This window comes from Ochlerotatus camptorhynchus, unplaced genomic scaffold (assembly GCF_037179485.1).
Source record: "Ochlerotatus camptorhynchus isolate MF236.1 unplaced genomic scaffold, CSIRO-AGI_Acam_v1.1 ptg000094l, whole genome shotgun sequence".
Classification (NCBI taxonomy): Eukaryota; Metazoa; Arthropoda; class Insecta; order Diptera; family Culicidae; genus Ochlerotatus; species Ochlerotatus camptorhynchus.
The window spans coordinates 424381-444429 of NW_027040584.1; the positions used below are offsets into that span (position 1 = coordinate 424381).

The 20049-nt window shown below is 39.7% G+C and overlaps 1 protein-coding gene across 1 annotated transcript; it reads left to right on the forward strand.

The window, feature by feature from the left end:
- LOC135698763 (uncharacterized) lies at positions 1 to 19589 on the forward strand. Its single transcript, XM_065218895.1, has 5 exons — positions 1 to 594; positions 750 to 892; positions 18700 to 18961; positions 19028 to 19353; positions 19424 to 19589. The coding sequence occupies exons 1-5, from the start codon at positions 175 to 177 to the stop codon at positions 19473 to 19475; spliced, it is 1203 nt and encodes a 400-aa protein (XP_065074967.1). The 5' UTR covers positions 1 to 174; the 3' UTR covers positions 19476 to 19589.
- Positions 19590 to 20049: the final 460 nt, after the last annotated feature.

Below are 20049 nucleotides of genomic sequence, written 5' to 3' on the forward strand. Positions count from 1 at the left end.
ATGCGTCATGGTAATTCATTTGCGCCAAACAATAAGGTGCACGGTTAGAACCCAATTCAAACCAAAACCAGTCAAGAACAGTACGGCAGGCTCAACGGTTGTTTGGTTGGTTGATCGCGTCGATCAATCTTCTCAAGCCCCAGTTAGCGTGCGTGTGTGACCTAGTGATCGGAAATGGCCGCCATCAGCAAGCACTGGAACGAAATCGTCCACTCGGGCGTAACCTGCGCAACGTTGTCCCACCCGGGCAAGACATGTCACGATCACCTCCGGTATCAGATGCGAGCCACCATCGGGGGCAACTTGAAGTTCTTCATTCCGATATCGATCGTCCGGTTGTTCATGCTGTGCTACACCAAGAAAACGATGTCGGTGGAAATCGTTCTGCAAGCGCTGTTCGAGTTGGTTAGTGAATCGTTCAATGGGTGGGCCGTGTCCAATTGTTGGAGTGCCGGGTTCTGTGGCATGTACCATTGGTTCGGAGGCTTTATCAACAACTACTCGGTGTCGCTTCCGGGGCTGCCGGGGACACTGCTGATGTTCTTCATGCCTGCCTACGTCAAGATGAGCCATTCGAGAGCGATGTTCAATGTGGTATGTGGGTTAATGTAGCGCAATGGTGCTGGTGGTGGTGATGATTATGACGAAGATGACTTGCCAGTTCCATGCGCTGCTGCAAGCAAAAAGTAGAAGTGAATTATTCTGCATGACCGGCGGATGATTGATTGATTGATGTGCGCTTTTGGAAGTTTTTAGAGTGTTGGATGAAGTCGAGAGAACATCCACTGTTCGAGTACGCGCGGGAATCGAAGGTCATCGGAACGTTGGCGTTCATGGCCATGAGTGCCGCTATCGGGTACTACGCACAAAGGACCAAGGCGGTGGAGTTTTGGTGAGTTTCGTTCCAACGTAGCAACGTACTGCTACATTAGAGTTAAGATCTTCTTCAGCATTCTCATGCTAGGCACAACCCGCACTTTTTCGAAGGGATTTGTTCAAGAATTGGAACGTTACTATCGAAGATGACTTCTAAATTCATGTATTGCCAATTCAAAGAAAAATTAGCATTTGAAATCATATTATTAGCTTTAATACAATGCCATGGTTGTGAGTTGCGCCAAATTGCGTTCTTTAATTTTGATTAAAAAAAACTGTTTTTATGCATCATCTCAAAGAGCTTTATTTTCTGAGCACAACGATATTTTTTTCGATCCAATAGACTTTCATCTCGATTTTTGAATTAAGCTTTAAAGCTTAATAATAACTGCACTGTTTGACACTAAACTAACAAATTGACAGCTCGTTCGCCAGGATTTTCTGAGGCATAAAATCTCTGATCACGCCATTCTTCGGGAGGGAAGTAAAGCCGTTGGTGCCCGGTCCATGAGTTGATGGGTCGATATGTAGGGTCCAGGTGTAGGAGCTGCCTCCCTGGCGTCGGTAGCATTGGTACCATCTAGAAATACAGAGAAATACTAGAAGGAGAGATGAGTGGAGAGAATGTTTTGAGCCAAATGAACTGTCAAAATCTGAGCCAAACGAACATTCCGATTAGATTTTTTTCCGAGGATTTCTTATTCTTACTAGATTTAATTTGAGAGTATTGCAATCGAAAAGAAATTCAATCACCTTTATGTTTCGTGTGCTTCTCAAATTCAACTAGTTTTTGGAATCTAAAGCAATATTCTAGCTCTATTGATTAATTGATCTTAGTTGGTTAATTAATGGCACCAAACGAATCAAATGTAAAAGTCATGTGAAATGCTAAGTTTTAGCAAGGGTTGCAAGATAATTTAGATACAAATCCCTGCTGCCGAATTGTATTTTGTTTTCTCCGCCTATCTCTCCCTCTGAGTATTTCTAGATTTTACTAACTGCACTGTTTAACACTAAACCAACAAATTGACAGCTCGCTTCCATACACGGCGAATGAGAACAACCCAAATTAGAGTTTAGTTCACTCATAATCGCCAAAAGTGCAGGAACTCAGCGATGAGTAAATTTGTCTCATGATTTTCTGTGGAGAACCTAAAAAATCTGCCGGAAAATGAGGAAATTAACAAAAAAATTATATTCAGTCTTGGAGTAGTACCAATAAACTGAGTGAATCCAATCTTTACTTTTCTCAAATTCGGGAATTTTTCCCTGGAAAATCCTGGAAAACATAAGGCAAATTTTGCTCATCACTGAGTTCCTGCACTTTTGGCGATTATGAGTGAACTAAACTCAAATTTGGGTCGTTCTCATTCGCCGTGTACAAAATCCCACTGAGGGGTGCTGAGATGGTGGTTTTACCTTTTTTTTTTTTTTTTTTTTTTTTAACTCTTTATTTGTTCCAAATTCAAAATAAATTACATTTCATTTTAACCTAGGTGCTCCAGTTACTGCAGTAACGTACCAGCCTTAATTGTTATGATATATATCTAAGTGTTTTTACATTGTTCATGTCTTGGCAATTCAGTATTTTAAACAGGTTTTTTAACCTGCATGTCAGTATAACAATTGATATCTTAAAACTAAAAACTAAAACTAAATCTTATCTAAGTATAAAGGGAATTAATCGTTGCAATTGAGGATTGCAACGATTTTTGCCTGAAATTATTAATTATTTTGTTGGACATTTGTGCTAAAGTCTCAACATTCGAAATTCTATGTACTTCGGTTGTACTGTACCAGGGAGGCAACTTCAAAATCATTTTCAGAATTTTGTTCTGAATCCTTTGAAGTGCTTTTTTCCTGGTAGTGCAGCAACTAGACCATATTGGCACAGCGTAAAGCATGGCCGGTCTAAAAACTTGTTTAAATATTAGAAGTTTATTCGTCAGGCAAAGTTTGGATTTCCTGTTTATAAGAGGATACAAACATTTTATATATTTGTTACATTTGGCTTGAATGCCCTCAATGTGATCTTTAAAAGTTAATTTTTGGTCAAGTATTAATCCAAGATATTTCACTTGGTTTGACCAGGAAATTGGAACTCCGTTCATAGTGACTATGTGACTACTACTAGGTTTCAAAAACGAAGCTCTAGGCTTATGTGGAAATATTATAAGTTGAGTTTTGGAAGCGTTGGGAGAAATCTTCCATTTTTGTAAATAAGAAGAGAAAATATCTAAACTTTTCTGCAGTCTGCTGCAAATAACACGAAGACTTCTTCCTTTAGCGGAAATGCCTGTGTCATCAGCGAACAAAGATTTGTGGCAACCCTGAGGCAAATCAGGGAGGTCCGAAGTGAAAATGTTATACAATATAGGCCCAAGAATGCTACCCTGAGGAACTCCTGCCCTAACAGGTAGCCGATTAGATTTGGAATTTTGATAATTTACTTGAAGAGTTCTGTCAGTTAAATAATTTTGAACTAATTTCATAATATAAAGTGGAAAATTAAACTTTTTCAATTTAGCAATCAAACCTTCATGCCAAACACTGTCGAATGCTTTTTCTATGTCTAGAAGAGCAACTCCAGTTGAGTGGCCTTCAGATTTGTTTGAACGAATTAAATTGTTAACTCTTAAGAGTTGATGAGTAGTTGAATGCCCATGGCGAAATCCAAACTGCTCATCTGCAAAAATTGAGTTCGTATTGATGTGAAGCATCATTCTATTCAAAATTATCTTTTCAAAAAGTTTACTTATTGAAGAAAGCAAACTTATTGGACGGTAGCTAGAAGCTTCAGCTGGATTTTTATCCGGCTTCAAAATTGGAACAACTTTTGCATTTTTCCATTTATCAGGAAAGTATGCCAAATGGAAACATCTGTTAAATAATTTTACCAAGAAAGACAAGGTACTCTCTGGGAGTTTTTTGATGAGGATATAGAAAATTCCATCATCACCTGGAGCTTTCATATTTTGAAACTTTTTAGTTATAGACCTTACTTCGTCCAAATCAGTCCCCCAGGTATCATCAAAAATATTTTCCCGAGAGAAAATATTCAGAAAATCCCGAGCAACCTGATTCTCAATAGGACTAGTAAGACCCAAACTGAAATTATGGGAACTCTCGAATTGCTTAGCAAGTTTCTGAGCTTTTTCCAAATTTGTGATCAAAATTTTACCACCTTCTTTAAGCGCTGGAATAGGCTTTTGAGGTTTTTTCAAAATTTTTGTGAGTTTCCAAAAGGGTTTGGAACTCGGGTCTAATTTAGAAATATTATTTTCAAAAGTTTTGTTCCTCAGGGCAGAGAATCGCTTTTTAATTTGTTTTTGCAAATCCCGCCAGATAACTTTCATGGCAGGATCGCGTGTTCTTTGATATTGTCTCCTACGGACATTTTTAAGACGGATCAAGAGCTGAAGATCATCGTCTATTATAACTGAATCGAATTTAACCTCGCATAAGGTGGTTTTACCTTTGTTATTATTACCTCTATGTTATTACCGTAACATAGGTATTAAAATCGGATTGCCGTCTGTGACCGATAGCCATCCACACAAGCTATCTCACCTGTATAGAACATTCCCAATTGACCACTTTGTCAAGCAGTTTTGGCCTGACTTTCTACCAGCGATTTCACAAAACTGGACCAACTAATTTCTATTTTTTTATGAAACGCACAAATGTTATCTACTTTTCTCGAGGTTCTAGAAGAAAAAATCTCAAAATAATGTTTCATTTCAAAGTTCGAGTGGTAGTAAACGTCATTTTATCTGCTCGAATGAAGTGGTTAATTAACCACTTCATTCGAGCAGTTAAAATGACGTTTACTACCACTCGAACTTTGAAATAAAACATTATTTTGGGACTTTTTCTTCTAGAACCACGAGAAAATTAACTAACATTTGTGCGCTTCATAAAAAAATAGAAATTAGTTGGTCCAGTTTTGTGAAATCGCTGGTAGAAAGTCACACCAAAACTGCTTGACAAAGTGGTCAATTGATAGATCTCTGCTCGATATGGCTCGACAGTTTGATCACAAACGAAGTGACAGACGACTTTCTCCGAAGAAATTAATTAAAATAATGTGGTTCTCTGTAATAGAATTTTAGTCCACCTTCCGCCCCTCACCGCCAGGTTCGCTAGTAGTTTTGCTTTAAATTAATTCAAGTTGGTTTTGTGTGCAATGATCTGGCAACCCGCGTTCTCGCTCGCGTTGACGAGGTGCTGTTTTCTCACTCATCGAAGGAAATTTTGATTAGAGTGAGAAAGTAAGGAACAGTCAGCGCGGGAACCGTGTGCGTTACTATAGGTGCGGCAGAAGGAATGAAGACAACTCTTTCGTACTCACGGTGTTCTTACGCATGATCCAACGTTACGTCACGCTAGATTATGCATAAGAACATCGTGATAATGAAAGAGCTGACTTGTTTCCTTCTGCCTCACCAATCACATTGAGATTTTCTTTTTTTGATTCCGAGAAAAGTTGACCTGAGTAGCCACTTTGGGAAGCAATGTTTTGATTTCATTCATAATGTAGAGGGATGGCGGTTTCGCTGAAACAGTGAGCAAAAAATAGACGTTTGCTGGTATGGAAAAACGTGGCATACATAGTGGTCCCATTCTACTAGCGGTTGAAGAATATTTCGCTGCTGTGACGATCCGACAGGGAACGTTGATTACGTATTCCGGCCATACTTTTGGACATTGCTGTGCGGACCAGTTATTGGTATCATGCTACCCGGCATTCTTTGTTGCTGAGCAAACATGTTACTGTTATCCTTCCAGCGACCCCGGTGTATCCCGATTGCTCGGAATGATTAAGCTAATACTTTTCAGTATCTAACAAGTGGTGTATAAACCAATTTTGCAGTACATATAGAATTTCTGGAATGTTTGCGTTGTCCTATTTTTCCGTAAATTTTTCTTCTTTCGACAACATTTGTGGGCTTCGTGGTCCAGTGATTATCAGCGTCACCCGTCGCTCACCAGGGTGTCCATTCAAATACCATTTTTTTATTCCCGGTATTTTCCCGGTTATTTAAAAAAAATCTGCCTTAATCAAAAAAAAAGGCGTTTAAAATTAACCCTTTAAAGATAATGATATAGTTTTGTCAGCAGAATTGCTTTACAATACGTCTACTTTGCGGGGCTGGTAGTGGGTATTTTATACAATAATACAGGTCGAACTCGATTATCCGGGGTTCGATTATCCGGAATTTTAGACTCGATTATCCGGAGTATTTTTTTGCGTTTTTTTTCTATAAGTTTTTATGCATCAGACATTTGAAATAATTTAGTATTATAATATACAATATGATTATTTTAACAATATTAGATGTAGCTAAGAGGGGGGGGGGGCAGATTTGATTTTTTTTGTGATTCGATTATCCGGAGGATTTGATTATCCGGAGTGAAAAAAAAATCGATACTCCGGATAATCGAGTCCGACCTGTAGTGGCTGTAGAGTCTAAAATAACGAAAAAAGTGACCAAATAGTGAGATTAAAACAGACAAAAATTACCAATTGTGACATGTATTGATCGGAAAGAAATGAAAGATGTGGTTCCGATCTGTCGTTGAATGCGACCCACTTTGAGAAATATTATAAACTCACAAACCAGCATTTTTCAATAGGTTAATTACTAACCTCCATTTCCTCACTCAGTGCTCATTTCCTGTCTCTATTTTTGGAAAACCAACCATTTATGTTGTTTTTAGATTCCGAATGCGAATTGGTTATGAATGAATTTCGGGATGTGAACGATTGAACATAGTCATTAATTAGGAAATCTTGAAATTGAGAAAAATTGAGGTGCAGAGAGAAAAGCTCAAAGTCTAGTACAAATTTGTCAATTTTAAGATAAGCCATTTTAAAGATCTCGAATATAGAAACTTCTGTAAATCTTTGGTCATAGACAAATGTTCATATCTCTGGAACCTAGATAACTGTTCTAGATCCTATCAACCAATTCGACAGGGACATCCACTCCGATACGAACGTTAGCTGCACTACCCGCACCCGTACCGGAAAATGTTTTGCCTCTCCGGAACCGGTTTGAGTTGCCAAACGAAAACGCCGTACACAGCAGTAATTGGAAGCCGATCGATGTCGAAGTAATAGAAAAAAAAAGATGAATAAGAATAGGCTGAGCAGACGAGACAGCAAGAGATAAAAACGTGACATTAAATCCTATATGTCCCGATCGATTCGTATACAGAAGTTTCAATGCGCCGCCTGTTTGGAAAGGATTCCCCGCGAAATGAGGGAGCGCCACTACGCGAAGCATGCCGGCCTTACCTATCGGGTTGATATCGATCCAGTGGTCGATCTGTATGACGAAACTACTGCCACGGCGATTGTAACCATGAAAGTGCACCGGCAAGTGACGATCTACTGCGACAAATGCAACGTGCCTAAGAAATCGTCTCTCGGATTAGTATTCCACCGGTTGGTTTGGCTAACCAGTACTCGCACTGTCTGGTTCTGCAGAAGAAAAGAAGAAGCTGGAGCAGACAAAACTGATATCGCAACAGGCAGCTTGGGTGGGTCCTTCCAGTTCCGCTACGGAGGAGCAAATGCGTACCGAGTATGGCCGGGTTCTGTTTGTTGGCGTCCAACAATGATGTCTTCTCGGTCGCGGATGACTCTGACTTTAGTTAGAAGCATGGACTGAAGAAATCTGTAGCAGCAATTGCATCAAGCGCGAATCATTGACTGCTCAACATCGTTTACTTGTACGCAAATGTTTACCCTATGTGTTCAACCCTAATCATTTTGGCCTCTGGTCTTTCATTATACAAAAGAAGTGCAGACGACATAATGACATGCTGTTTGACAACAGGCTCTCCCTTTCAATTTTCGTTAGAGAAAAAGAGATAACAGGTGGTTCCCCCTACTTTAAGCTAGTACATATGAGTAGATAGTGTTGTCGTGAGGTACACTCGAAAATTTTAAATGTAAGTGCGTCAAATCATATTTTGAGCCGCTCCGTCTGTCACTTCGTTTGTGCTACTAGCATAGAGGTAACCCTAAGACCACTGGGTCCCGAAGAAAATCATTATTATTTTTGGCTCACTCAGTACCAGAACAACGGTCCCAAGCAGTCCCAAGCTATTTCACTCACCCCTGCATGTTCTGCATGAATCCACACACCCCTGATGTTATCTGTCAAACTTTCATAGCGAATCAAAACAAACATAGTGTAGTAATAGAATTTCAACTAGAATAGGGTACGTTAATCGTTTGCTTGGCACCAATAGGCTACTAAAGTGGTGAGCCAATTTAAAATCGTTAGTTTCGTATCCCATTCTAGTCGAAATTCTACTACTACACAATGTTTGTTTTGATTCGCTATGAAAGTTTGACAAATAAAATGAGGAGTTATTGGTTTTTCTTATGTTTCGAGGGGTGAATCGATTAGCTTGGGACCGAAGAGAGTACCAGAGCTGAGCCAAAAAGTTGAGCACGTTATTTCGAGACCTTCTAGTCTTAGAGTTACCTCTATGATTGTACTAGAATTTTCACCAAATGTACTAGAATGTTTTGGTTCTATCTCTTTCACTCTACTCAAAACTGAAATGCATTAAAAAAATGACAAAATGATACACTCTTTGCACACTGTCAAAGAATCATTGTACACAAAATCAACTTTGTTCAAATCAAAACAAAAAAAACTAACCCATCTGGTGAATGATGGCACAAGCTTTTAAGAAAATTCTATGACAGCGAACCACATTATTTTAATTGATTTCTTCGCCAGTAAGTCGTCTGTCACTTCGTTTGTGCTAGTAGCATAGAGGTAATTCTAAGACCAGAAGGTCCTGAAGTAACGAGCTCAACTTTTTAGCTCAGCTCTGGTACTATCTTCGGTCCCAAGCTAATCGATGCACCCCTCGAAACATATGAAAATCCACGAACCCCTCATTTTATCTGTCAAATTTTCATAGCAAATCAAAACAAACATAGTATAGTACTATAATTTCAACTAGAATGGTGTACGTTAATCGATTTGCTTGGGACCAATAGGCTAGTCAAGTAGTGAGCTAATTTAAAATCGTTAGTCTCCACCGGTTGATGATTCCCTGTCGTAAAGCGTCTTTGAATTTCTCTGCTGGTATCATTTATAACCATCACCAGTGAGACCACATACACGAACTCACACAAAACTTGACCACCTCAATTTCGTCGCCGTCTACCTGAACTAGAGGTGAAAGGCTAACATGGTCTTCCCTAGAACCTCTTCCTCTCATGTATTTCGTCTTCGATGTGTTAATGGCAAGTCCAATCCGCCTAGCTTCAGTCTTCAGTCTGATGTACGTTTCCGCTATCGTCTCAAAGTTCCTTGCCATGATGTCAATGTCATCGGCGAAGCCAAGAAGCTGGATGGACTTCATAAAGATCGTGCCACTCGTGTATATCCCAGCTCTTCTGATCATACCTTCTACCGCGATTTTAAAGCAGACACGAAAGTCCATCACTTTTCCGTAATCCCCTTCGAGATTTAAAGGGACACGAGAGAGTGTCCCTTATACTCGAACAATGCACATCAGTGTCTGTTTTTTTTTTTTTTTTCATTTACCACACACGCAAGGAGTAGCGCTTCAACCCAGTGTAGATGAATTGTGTTCGTTTTGGATATCTTCGCTAGTCGCTAACATCTATCAACTTTATGTGGAATGTACCGCGAATAGGTTGCCGGTAAATTAATGATAACCAATTTGCGATATATTCCACGTAAACTTGACCGACAATACAAAACCATCCATGGACCTTACTGACTACCATAACCATTACCATTAAAATTCTCAAACCATTAGTAAAAAGGTTCTACACACTTAAATTTTTTCGCCGAGATTCCAACAGCCGATTAGTCTGCAAATTATTTAGCTGAGATTCAGATATTTTAACTAACAAACAGATATTTTACAGAAAAAGCAGCAAAACTAAATGCCGAGGTAATCGGCTGTTGGAGATTTTACCGAGCTAGATTAAGAGTGTAATACAAGGGGTAAGTCACTCAGTACATTGTCCCGAAATTAGATTAGGCACAACTTAGGCAGATCTATCGGCACACCTTCGGCACAATCTCGTATGCATTGGATTGTTGTGAAGAAAATGGGAACACTGCTGGACAACTGTCATTGAAGTTGTTCACAACATTACGTGCTGTTTGACTGTATATTCAGGAACATCCTCTAATTGAATATACCAAAGTAACTCAGACCAGATTCACCTATAGTTCTAAATACGAAATGTAGGTTCTAGAGTGGGCTTAAGACAAAGAGGCAGTTAATCAGACTCCATTAATACCCTTAATTTAAATAATGCTGTAACTCAAAAAAAAAACAAACTACAGAAGCCTATTCATCATCCTCTATAGTTGGTCTCCAACAATGTTCCCCACCGGCTCCAATTTTTTCCGGCTGCTGATAGACTGTTGCTTTTCACATCACGAAAGGCTAGCTTTCTGGACTGCCATTGAGGGCAACCCTAAAACACAGGACTTTTATTATCATATGAACACAAAACACCAACATTTCACACACCCACCACTTCTCGCGTCATCCTCAATCCGATTTATCCTTGCGATTTCAAACCAAAACATTCAAGGTGCCAGAAATACTGGGTTGCCGGGATGGATATTTTACAAACAATCGCAGTTTGCTTTATGACCGGCACAATCGGCACACTGACAAAAAAGATGACCCAAGTATGGTGTTGCGGAGTAACCTACCCTTGGTGTAATTTTTTATTTCCGAAAATGTATATGGAGAAAACAAGAATTTTGAATGGTGATGGTTCTTGACAACCCATTATTTGTAAGGTTCACTTCCAAAAAAAAAAAACATAATACATAAGGTTAAAACTTTATCACACAAACGTTCATGTAAAGTTCCATAACCATTTCAGTTAAAGTTTAGGAGGGATTATAAACAATTTTAACCATTAAGTTCAAGATATGGTTCACGTTTATGTGGGTAACTCTCACCAAATGTCTATGGTTGACACAATTTGTAGTAATTTACGATTTTGCACACACTTAAACCACAAACGAAGTTACAGACGACTTTCTCCGAAGAAATTAATTAAAATAATGTGGTTCTTTGTAATAGAATTTTAGACCACTTTCCGCCGGTCACCGCCAGGTTCGCTAGTATTTTTGATTTGAATTAATTCAAGTTGGTTTTGTGTGCAATGATCTGGCAACTCGCGTTGACGGTGTGCTGTTTTCTCACTCATCGAAGGAAATTTTGATTAGAGTGAGAAAGTAAGGAACATTCAGCGCGGGAACCGTGTGCGGTACTATAGGTGCGGCAGAAAGAATGTAGTCGACTCCTTTGTTCTCACGGTGTTCTTACGCATGGTCCAACGTTACGTCACACTAGATTATGCATAAGAACATCGTGATAATGAAAGAGCAAAGTTTGTATGTTTGGGAGCCTCTCGCATTCAACCCCCATTCCCCCACCATCCGATTGAAACGGGCCAGATGAAGTGGGTTTGTGTAATTGAATTAGTGATTTCAAGCTGAACATTGCATTATGTCCTAAGTATTATTGACAGATTCTCTTCGTTGAATTTTTCTTTGCATCACCACGGCCATGTAAAGACATTCCCCGGTATTTTTAGCACACAGATCGATAAAAGAAGCTTTTGTCTAGCATCTAATACGACAAACACATCAATAAACGGTTATGTGATAAAGTTATTTACGAAAGAGAAAGTCGACGAAGATAATCGATCAATGTTACTTAGGACCTAATGCAATGTTCAGCTTGATTTATTAGCAAAATAACCGGCAGCAGCAACATCAGAGTGGCAATGGCGAACATGTGTATCAGTGGTCGGTCCGAATGTGGTTTCTCTCCGTCGTCGTGGTCCGTCCCGTTCTCCTGGTAGAGAACGAGCTGTGGGATAGAAACTAATGGGCTAGCTTTAGACTCTAACGACCGATCGGTATCGACACGGAAACGGTAGCTTCGAGGCTGGGTCAAAAATCGAAGTAAATTTGACAACGTCTTTCACCTGCGGAGTTATTGTTCGAGCGATACACAACGTGCTGCTTCCGACTGGCACTTTAATTTTATTGACTGTTAATTAGAACATCGTCGTCGGTTCTTTCCTTAATCTTCGATAACGATGTTTGGTATCAATTACTTCGGCAACACAGGTCATTATAGGGGCACGTCTTGTCATGTCGGTTGCGGTTGCCGCAGTGTAGGTGGAACGGAACATTAACCTTATTTGTAGGAGTGGTCCTTTGGCCCTATCGATGACGATGCTCGGCTTGGGTGCGTATGTGGCTTGGGTGGAACATTAGCATTGGCTTATCGACATGGATCGGGAGGTGTTCGTAGCTTGCTACTCGTAGATTACGACACTCCGATACGTTGATGGTCATCAAGCCAAAATAAATACACCGATAACTTTCAACTGCAGCATAAAAACAACAAAACGGAGGAAGCTCCCTTTCACAATTAATAATTAATAATTATTATTATCAACCGCTGTGCAGGAACTCCTTCGGGGATCAAAGGACGAAAACCGCAAAAAATGGGATAGAAATTTTGATCCTGCGCCAAGAACTATTTACTCGAGGAAAAGCCGACAAAACAGGAAGTTCGCTGTTGGGAAACATAAATTGTAGCACCACTTGCGAACCTCTTCGTTTTTGGAAGTAAATTTCACGCACAGTCTGACGTTTGCTTATGGATTTTACCATAGGAGTAAAGAGCTATATAGATTCGCCGTCAAAGCCAATAGCATCAATTATATACACACAGAAAAACAAAACTACCCACCGCTTGGGTTTTTTAAACTCAAATTTGAGTTATTTGACCTCTGCCCGTTTCATTTCCTCTCTCTATTGTTGTCAAAAATAGAACGAAAGATTCGACTCAACCGTCTAGTTCCGTACAAGAAGCCAAAATTGAGTAATATGCGATATACCCAAATTTGAGTTAATTGAACTTAATTTTGGGTAGAAAAAATTGAAAATAACTTAGCGATGGGTAATTTTTTTTGCCGTGCTCAAATGCAAACTACTTTGAGCCGGTTTACCCAAATTTGGCTTATCGTACGGAACATGGGAGATGAGTGAAAAGAACTTAATTTTGGGTTGTTTTGAATTTCTGTGCATGATTCTTTGACAGTGTGCAAAGAGTGCGTATCATTTTGTCATTTTTTTTATGCATTTCAGTTTTGAGTAGAGTGAAAGAGATAGAACCAAAACATTCTAATACATTTGGTGAAAATGCTAGTACAATCCAGTAGTAGTGTTGCCATGTGGTACAATCCAGTAGTAGTGGTGTTGCCATGTGGTACACTGAAAATTTGAAATAGCAGGTTAGTCACCAAAGTTTTCGAGCCGCTCCGTCTGTCACTTCGTTTGTGCTTAAACCACAAACGAAGTGACAGACGCGAGCCGCTCCAAGTTTGATTTGACGCACTTTCATTTGAAATTTTCGAGTGTACCTCACGGCAACACTATCTACTCATATGTACTAGCTTAAAGTAGTTGATGCTATTGGGGCACCGCCTGTTATCTCTTTTTCTCTAACGAAAATTGAAAGGGAAAGCCTGTTGTCAAACAGCATGTCACTATGTTGTGTTCATTGTTATCTGCACTTCTTTTGTATAATGGAAGACCATAGGCCGAAATGATTAGGGGTAAACACATCGAGTTAACACTTGCTTAGAAGTAAACGATGTTGAGCTGTCAATGACTCGCGCTTGTTGGCGGCAATTGTTGCTAAAGATTTCATCAGTCGGTGCTCCTAACCAAAGCCACGGTCATTCGCGACCGAGAAGACATCGTTGTTGGACGCCAAACAGGACCTGCCCGTAAAAAAAAACCAATGATTTTGAATGGAGATTTTTGTTGATTAGGGGTAGGAGGGGCATAGTGAGCATTCCGCACTTTGGCTCTGAATCTCCAGCTGCATGAAACAAATCAACTGATAGTAGGTTGATATTGATCCTACCACCAACCAATTTGTTCCAAACAGCCGGAAGACCAAGTTGGGGCATGGGATCCTCACTATGCCCCTCTTACCCCTACCATAAAATCACAACGAAAATCGTGGTATATGAGAAATGTACAGTTAAAAAGGGGGGTTGTTAAGCATCCTAACAATAAAAAAATTGATTTTTCTCGAACAAATTTGATCTCATCAAATTAATTTTCATTGATAATTGTTTCGTTAAAAACGAAATTTATTTTTTCTCCCGTCCAATAATTTAACAATAAATTTTTAATGTGCCCAAAATTCAACCGTAAAAATCATTGTAAATTCGTTATTTAATTATATTTTTTGCGGCCATACTCGGTATGCATTCGCTCCTCCGTAGCGGAACCGGAAGCTCTCGACGAGGGCGATCTGAAGGAGGAAAATTTACTCCAAAATCATGTCGAGATCCATCGAATCAAAGAGGCGATCGACGTGCTGGAGGTGAGAATGAAGGAGGATCGGATGGAACCGATTTTTTTTTTTTTTAATTTATTACGGCTAAATATGCTGTATGTCAAGCGTTTGAGCATGATTGCGGTACGATGCTCTATTCTGGACCGGTCTACTAGACGTGAAAAAACTAGTCATTATATTGCGCATTTCACACCAAATTGGACTAATAAGCGCGTTTTCACTTATTAAAAAGTGTAATGAAACTGCAAGTTTACTTCTAATCGTCTTGGTGTCTTCGGTGCACTTATTTCTTATGATGCAAGCAATAAGTGCTCCGAAGACATCAAAACGATTTGACGGAAACGTGCACTTTTATCACACTTTTTGCATTTTTGGGACAGTCCAGTTTCAGATGCAATCAGCAATACCTGCTACGTTTATCTTGTTACCTGAAGACGAGGAGGGAATCTTCGGATACATGGAGGAGGACTTCAGAAATGAGGAAGCTCGTATGCGAGGACAAAAGTCTGCAAGAAACGGTATGCAAACGTTTTGTGTTGCGTGAAGAAGTGCTTCCGTTCATTTCATACGCTTTGTGGGATGCAGAATGAGTGCCTGTCGCATTACGTGGATACGTTCCAGTCGTGGTGCGATAAGCACGTAGTGCTGGTGGGTAAGGTGAAATACTCCGAGACCGAAAAGACGAACCACAATAGACAGTGACGACAGCGATTCCGATCTGGTTTCTAAACGAAAGAAACCAACGTCGAAGCGACGACTGTCCACGTCTTCGTCTAGTTCTTCCTTGCTCGTTTCTTCGAATGGCGAATAAATCAGTTTGGAGGAACTGGTCAAGAAAATTCCACTCGAGATTCCACTGCCACAAGGAACTTCTGTCGAAAAATTGCTTCGAGCCAAACCGGTCGTAAGGCTCGAGAAGCTCAGCTCGGAAAAGATCAAATCGTTGACTTCTTCGGACAATGAAGACGAAGCATCCTCCTCCGGATCGTCAACCGTGAGGTCATCCGTTCCGACACGGACACGCTAACGGATGCCTCGGTGGGACAGGAAATCGTGCGTCCCAAGACGCATTACAGAAATCTTTTGAAAAGCTAATTGATTTTTGGGTCGAAACCCGTTCCAAGAAAACGGTCCCTCAGCGAGTCTGATACGGAGTACGTTACAGCGAAGAAAATTAGGTTGATTTAATTTTAATGGCGACCTTCCTTAGACGGCGAATTTTCCAGCGCTAGTCAGGTCTTTCCCACGGCGCAGTAGATTACTGCCAACGGTGCCACCTCAGTGGGAATGCGATTCGAAACCGGGTTGACGTTGATGCTCAAAAGTGACAAAATGTTCCGGATTTCACATATTAAGCGAATGTCAGCTGGTATCACGTTGCTTGCAGGTACTGAGGGAGAACCTTCCAAAACTTCTAGTGTTTGGACTGGTGGTATAGAGATTGCTAAAGTATGATTGTGTTAGTGCTTTGTTTTCATCGGGAAAATTTTCCGCTATGAAGTTTTTTTTTCTCCCGATGAAAACATTTTGCGTATACGTATACGTGACGTAGTGTGCGTACGATAAACGTCAGCAATCACTATGACACAAATAATGCACCTGAAACTGACGGAGAATCGCAAGTGCTGTGATCAATGTGATTGGTCAGGCAGAAGGAAACAAGTCAGCACTTTCATTATCACGACGTTCTTATGCATAATCTAGTGTGACGAAACGTTGTGAGAACGAAAGTGTCGACTACATTCCTTCTGCCGCACCTATAGTATAGGAATGGGCGATGTCGATGCGATTTTTACAGAATCCATTTTTTTTGCCTCGAAAAATCGATTTTTTTCATCCGATCTTTTTCTGTTCGATGTTTGATAGAATCGATTTTTCAAAGTTGATATCGATTTTTTACTCATTTAAACTTTTTTATAAAGTATTTAGAAAAACAAAACGCCTAAATTACCAAAGGAGAAAATAAAATCGCCGAATTCTTTTTATGTTGTTGTTGATTATGTTGAATCAAATGTTATCATTGAATTCTTGAAAAAAATGATAAACAAAATGGTATTTCAGTATCCCAATTTTACTAAACACCCCTTCAATCTTGGGCTTTATTTATTTGTTACTTTTTATGTTGTGTGTACTTTGGACCCATTTTTTCTAATTCATCCAGCTGATTTTGTTTGCAAAAAAAACACGCACTCCTTGATGCAAAAAAAAACATTGGAAAGGTCGAGGGGGACGACTCTACCTACGATGCAGAAAATATTGTATTTTGCTGTGGCTAGCTGCGCGTACGCTGAGTACGATAGCAAGAAGATTTATCACGATTTTGAAGATTTCCTGCAAAAAAAAGGTTGGGCGATGCAAGTAGATGCGAGAAATGAAAGAAGATTTTTCGAAGATTTATTCACTAGTGTGAGATTTTTTGAGCATCTAGAATCGAGATTTAGGTGTGTCGCCCCCCTCGGGAAAGGTGAGTTTTAATACCTACACACTAAGATTATTTAACAGATTTCTGTATTTATTTACAGATATCTGTGAAAATTTCACAGATAATTGTGAAACATTACAGGAAATCTGCGAAACTGTTTACCGAACGTTCAGCTGTTGAGATTTCGGTTAAATTTTAAAGATTTCTTTAAAAATTTCTAAGTGTGTACAGAAGATTTTGAAAGCTCAGATATAGAGTTGAAGTTGAAAAACACACTTAGAAAAAATCATGTAAATTTAGGTGCTCTGAGCCTGACATATACGAGCGTCAATTTTGACATAAAATTGTGTCATAATAGACGTGAAATTCAACTCAATAAAACGTATTTTTCGTCGAGTAACGAACTTTTCTGTCTCGGAGCATTTAATTTTACATTACATGTTTGTATACGTCTCATCTTTTATGTCAAAGATGGATTCCGTCACATGTAAAATTAGGTATTTCCAACTGTGAAGCTAAATATTCGCAATATTTCTTAATAATTCGGTTTCAATATTTAAATAGAGTGCAATTACTTTTGTGAATTGGTTTCATACAAATAAATGCTCACACACATACACTAAAACAACAGGAAGAGGAATATTTCGTCTAATAGAAGATTATTAAGCATAATTCAAATATTTAAAAAAAAAATCGATTTTACTCGAATCGATTTTTTTTCTTTCGATATTTTAGAGGATCGATTTTATAGTCAGTTTTAGAATCGATTCGACAACATCGATTTTTTGTTTCAAAACGCCCATTCCTACATAGTAACGGACACGGTTCCCGCGCTGACTGTTCCTTACTTTCTCACTCTAATCAAAATTTCCTTCGATGAGTGAGAAAACAGCTCCCCGTCAACGCGAGTTGCCAGATCATTGCACACAAAACCAACTTGAATTAATTCAAAACAAAAATACTAGCGAACCTGGCGGTGAGGGGCGGAAGGTGGACTAAAATTCTATTACAGAGAACCACATTATTTTAATTAATTTCTTCGGAGAAAGTCGTCTGTCACTTCGTTTGTGCTTAAACACACACTTAATCTAGTTCGGTAAAATCTCCAACAGCCGATTACCTCGGCATTTACTTTTGCTGATATCTGTGCAAAGTATGTGTTTGTTAGCTGAGACCTCAGCAAAATTTTATGTGTTAGCTGTGTCTCGGCAAATGTTTTACCGAATCTCAGCAAAATAAATTGCAGAACTACTTGCAGAACTAACAAATTGCATTTTTACCGGCAGGTCTGTCCAAGTTCCATTCCCCTTTGGTGACGATCTGAAAACAGCATTTGGAATCTTCATCCAATGCTTCCCTGTTTTCAGTGTAGCGCCGAATCCTTCCGACAAAAACTTGTTTTTGTTCATTGGTGGAGCAATTTGCAACACTAACACATTGATCACAACTCCAGTCAAGTTTTTGCATGGGTTGCAGTGACCGCCACCTTGAAACAATATTAAAGCAAATTACAGTTGAGTCGGTTACCTTTTTACTAAATTACAGATTGCTCGGTAATTTTCGATTTGCATATCGTCCTCAAAATTACAGTTCTCCGCTAAAGTCGACTACAAATCAAACAATGCACATCGGTAAACGTGACGATCGTTCGGTAAATTTGACAGCTAATTTTGCTGATCCAGTTTACAGATTTTTCGGTAATGTTCTCGATTACCGAAAACATTACCGACCGTTCAGCTGTTGAGAATTCGGTAAATAAATTACCGAAGTCGGTGATTTTTTCTAAGTCTGCATAACTAATAATGAAAAAGCCAGGAATAGTGAATGAATTTGAATCCAGAAGTTGTTATTTCAACAGCGATGAAAAGTATTACAGAAAGATTATAGTATTTCTACTTCAACATATCTAAACCGTATCGAACCGAACTCTCCACCCATCATCTTCTAACAGAAATATCACTTCCGATTCCCAGGTTCTTCTCCCCGCTGAAGAAAAACCTCAACCCAGAACAAGACCGACACCAAAAACTCTGCCTCCATCGTAACACCTGCCAAAACTACATCCTGGACGGGATGAAAACCTGCTTCACCTTCGGCTTCCTGATGGAACTGGTCCGGAAGCTGATCAACGTTGCACCCCGGATCCGGAAACATCCTTCTGCCATACTGGAAGCCTTCGCACGGATACGCTTCAAGTTCGTTGCCTTCCTCACCATGTACAATGGGTTGTTCAGGGTGAGATTGATCTGTGTTGAACTTGCGGGATCTTAATAACGAAATCATGAAATTTGTGTCTTTCAGTTGATAACCTGCCTCCTGGCTCGGCATCGAAAGCGGACGACCGAGAACGATAGCACTCTGGCGGGTTTCCTCAGCGGTATCACCTACGGACTGTCACCGAACTACAACGTCTTCAATCTGGGCGTTGCCGCAGTGATACAGAACGTTTGGAACTACATCACCGAGAAATACGCCAAAGTGGCCTGGATCCAGTGGGTCAACAAACTGTCCTTCAGCTCGATCGTGTGGATGGTTCTGATGAACTACAATATGTACGGTCGGGCGTACTATCCGTACGCCATGTCCAAGTTTGCGATGAAGTTCACCGATTTGTGCTCCGGGCAACAGTGAGTCTTTGCTACGTGATGTTTTGAAGGGATTTGTAACACCATAACATTTGTTTTGGAATATTTACAGAGCTCAAGTAGCGGCCGAATGCCTGGGAAAGGCTGCCATGGGATTTAGCTGAGCTAAGCTCGCTTTGGGGAGGAGAAAAAAACGTGATTGTGGTTTGTTTTTGTTTTCATACAAGCGTTATCAATTGTTGGTTGTGATAGTTTGTAAGTGGGTTGAAATAAAGAGCGAGGGCTGGAACTTTTGAGGTTTAATTTGAAGAATCCCACGACGAATGCGGTCAAATGAACTGTAGATTCAGTGAGCTACTGTAAGTTCAGAGGACTACTGAGGGTAGTCTAGATGAATTCTAAGGAAAGGCCAGAGCCGGTTCATGGTCTGCAAACCAATGCTTTACTGAAATGCAGCAAACGATTTATTTTAACGAAAAATTCAGCTATCATAAACGGTTTGAATAGAGAGCTATCACAGTCGCAAGTATCTTTGCAGTCGTACACACCCGATGTCAATTATATTCCATTATATTGTCGGTAATATTGGACACCGGAAAATCCCACACGAGACATTCGATTTTATTCCGAGGGGAACGACTCTTCCAGATAATCTCAAGATATCTTAAATTTGAACCTTAATAAAAAAATAGTATTTACATCCTAAAACTTTATTTAGAATTATCTCCTTCAATTAGA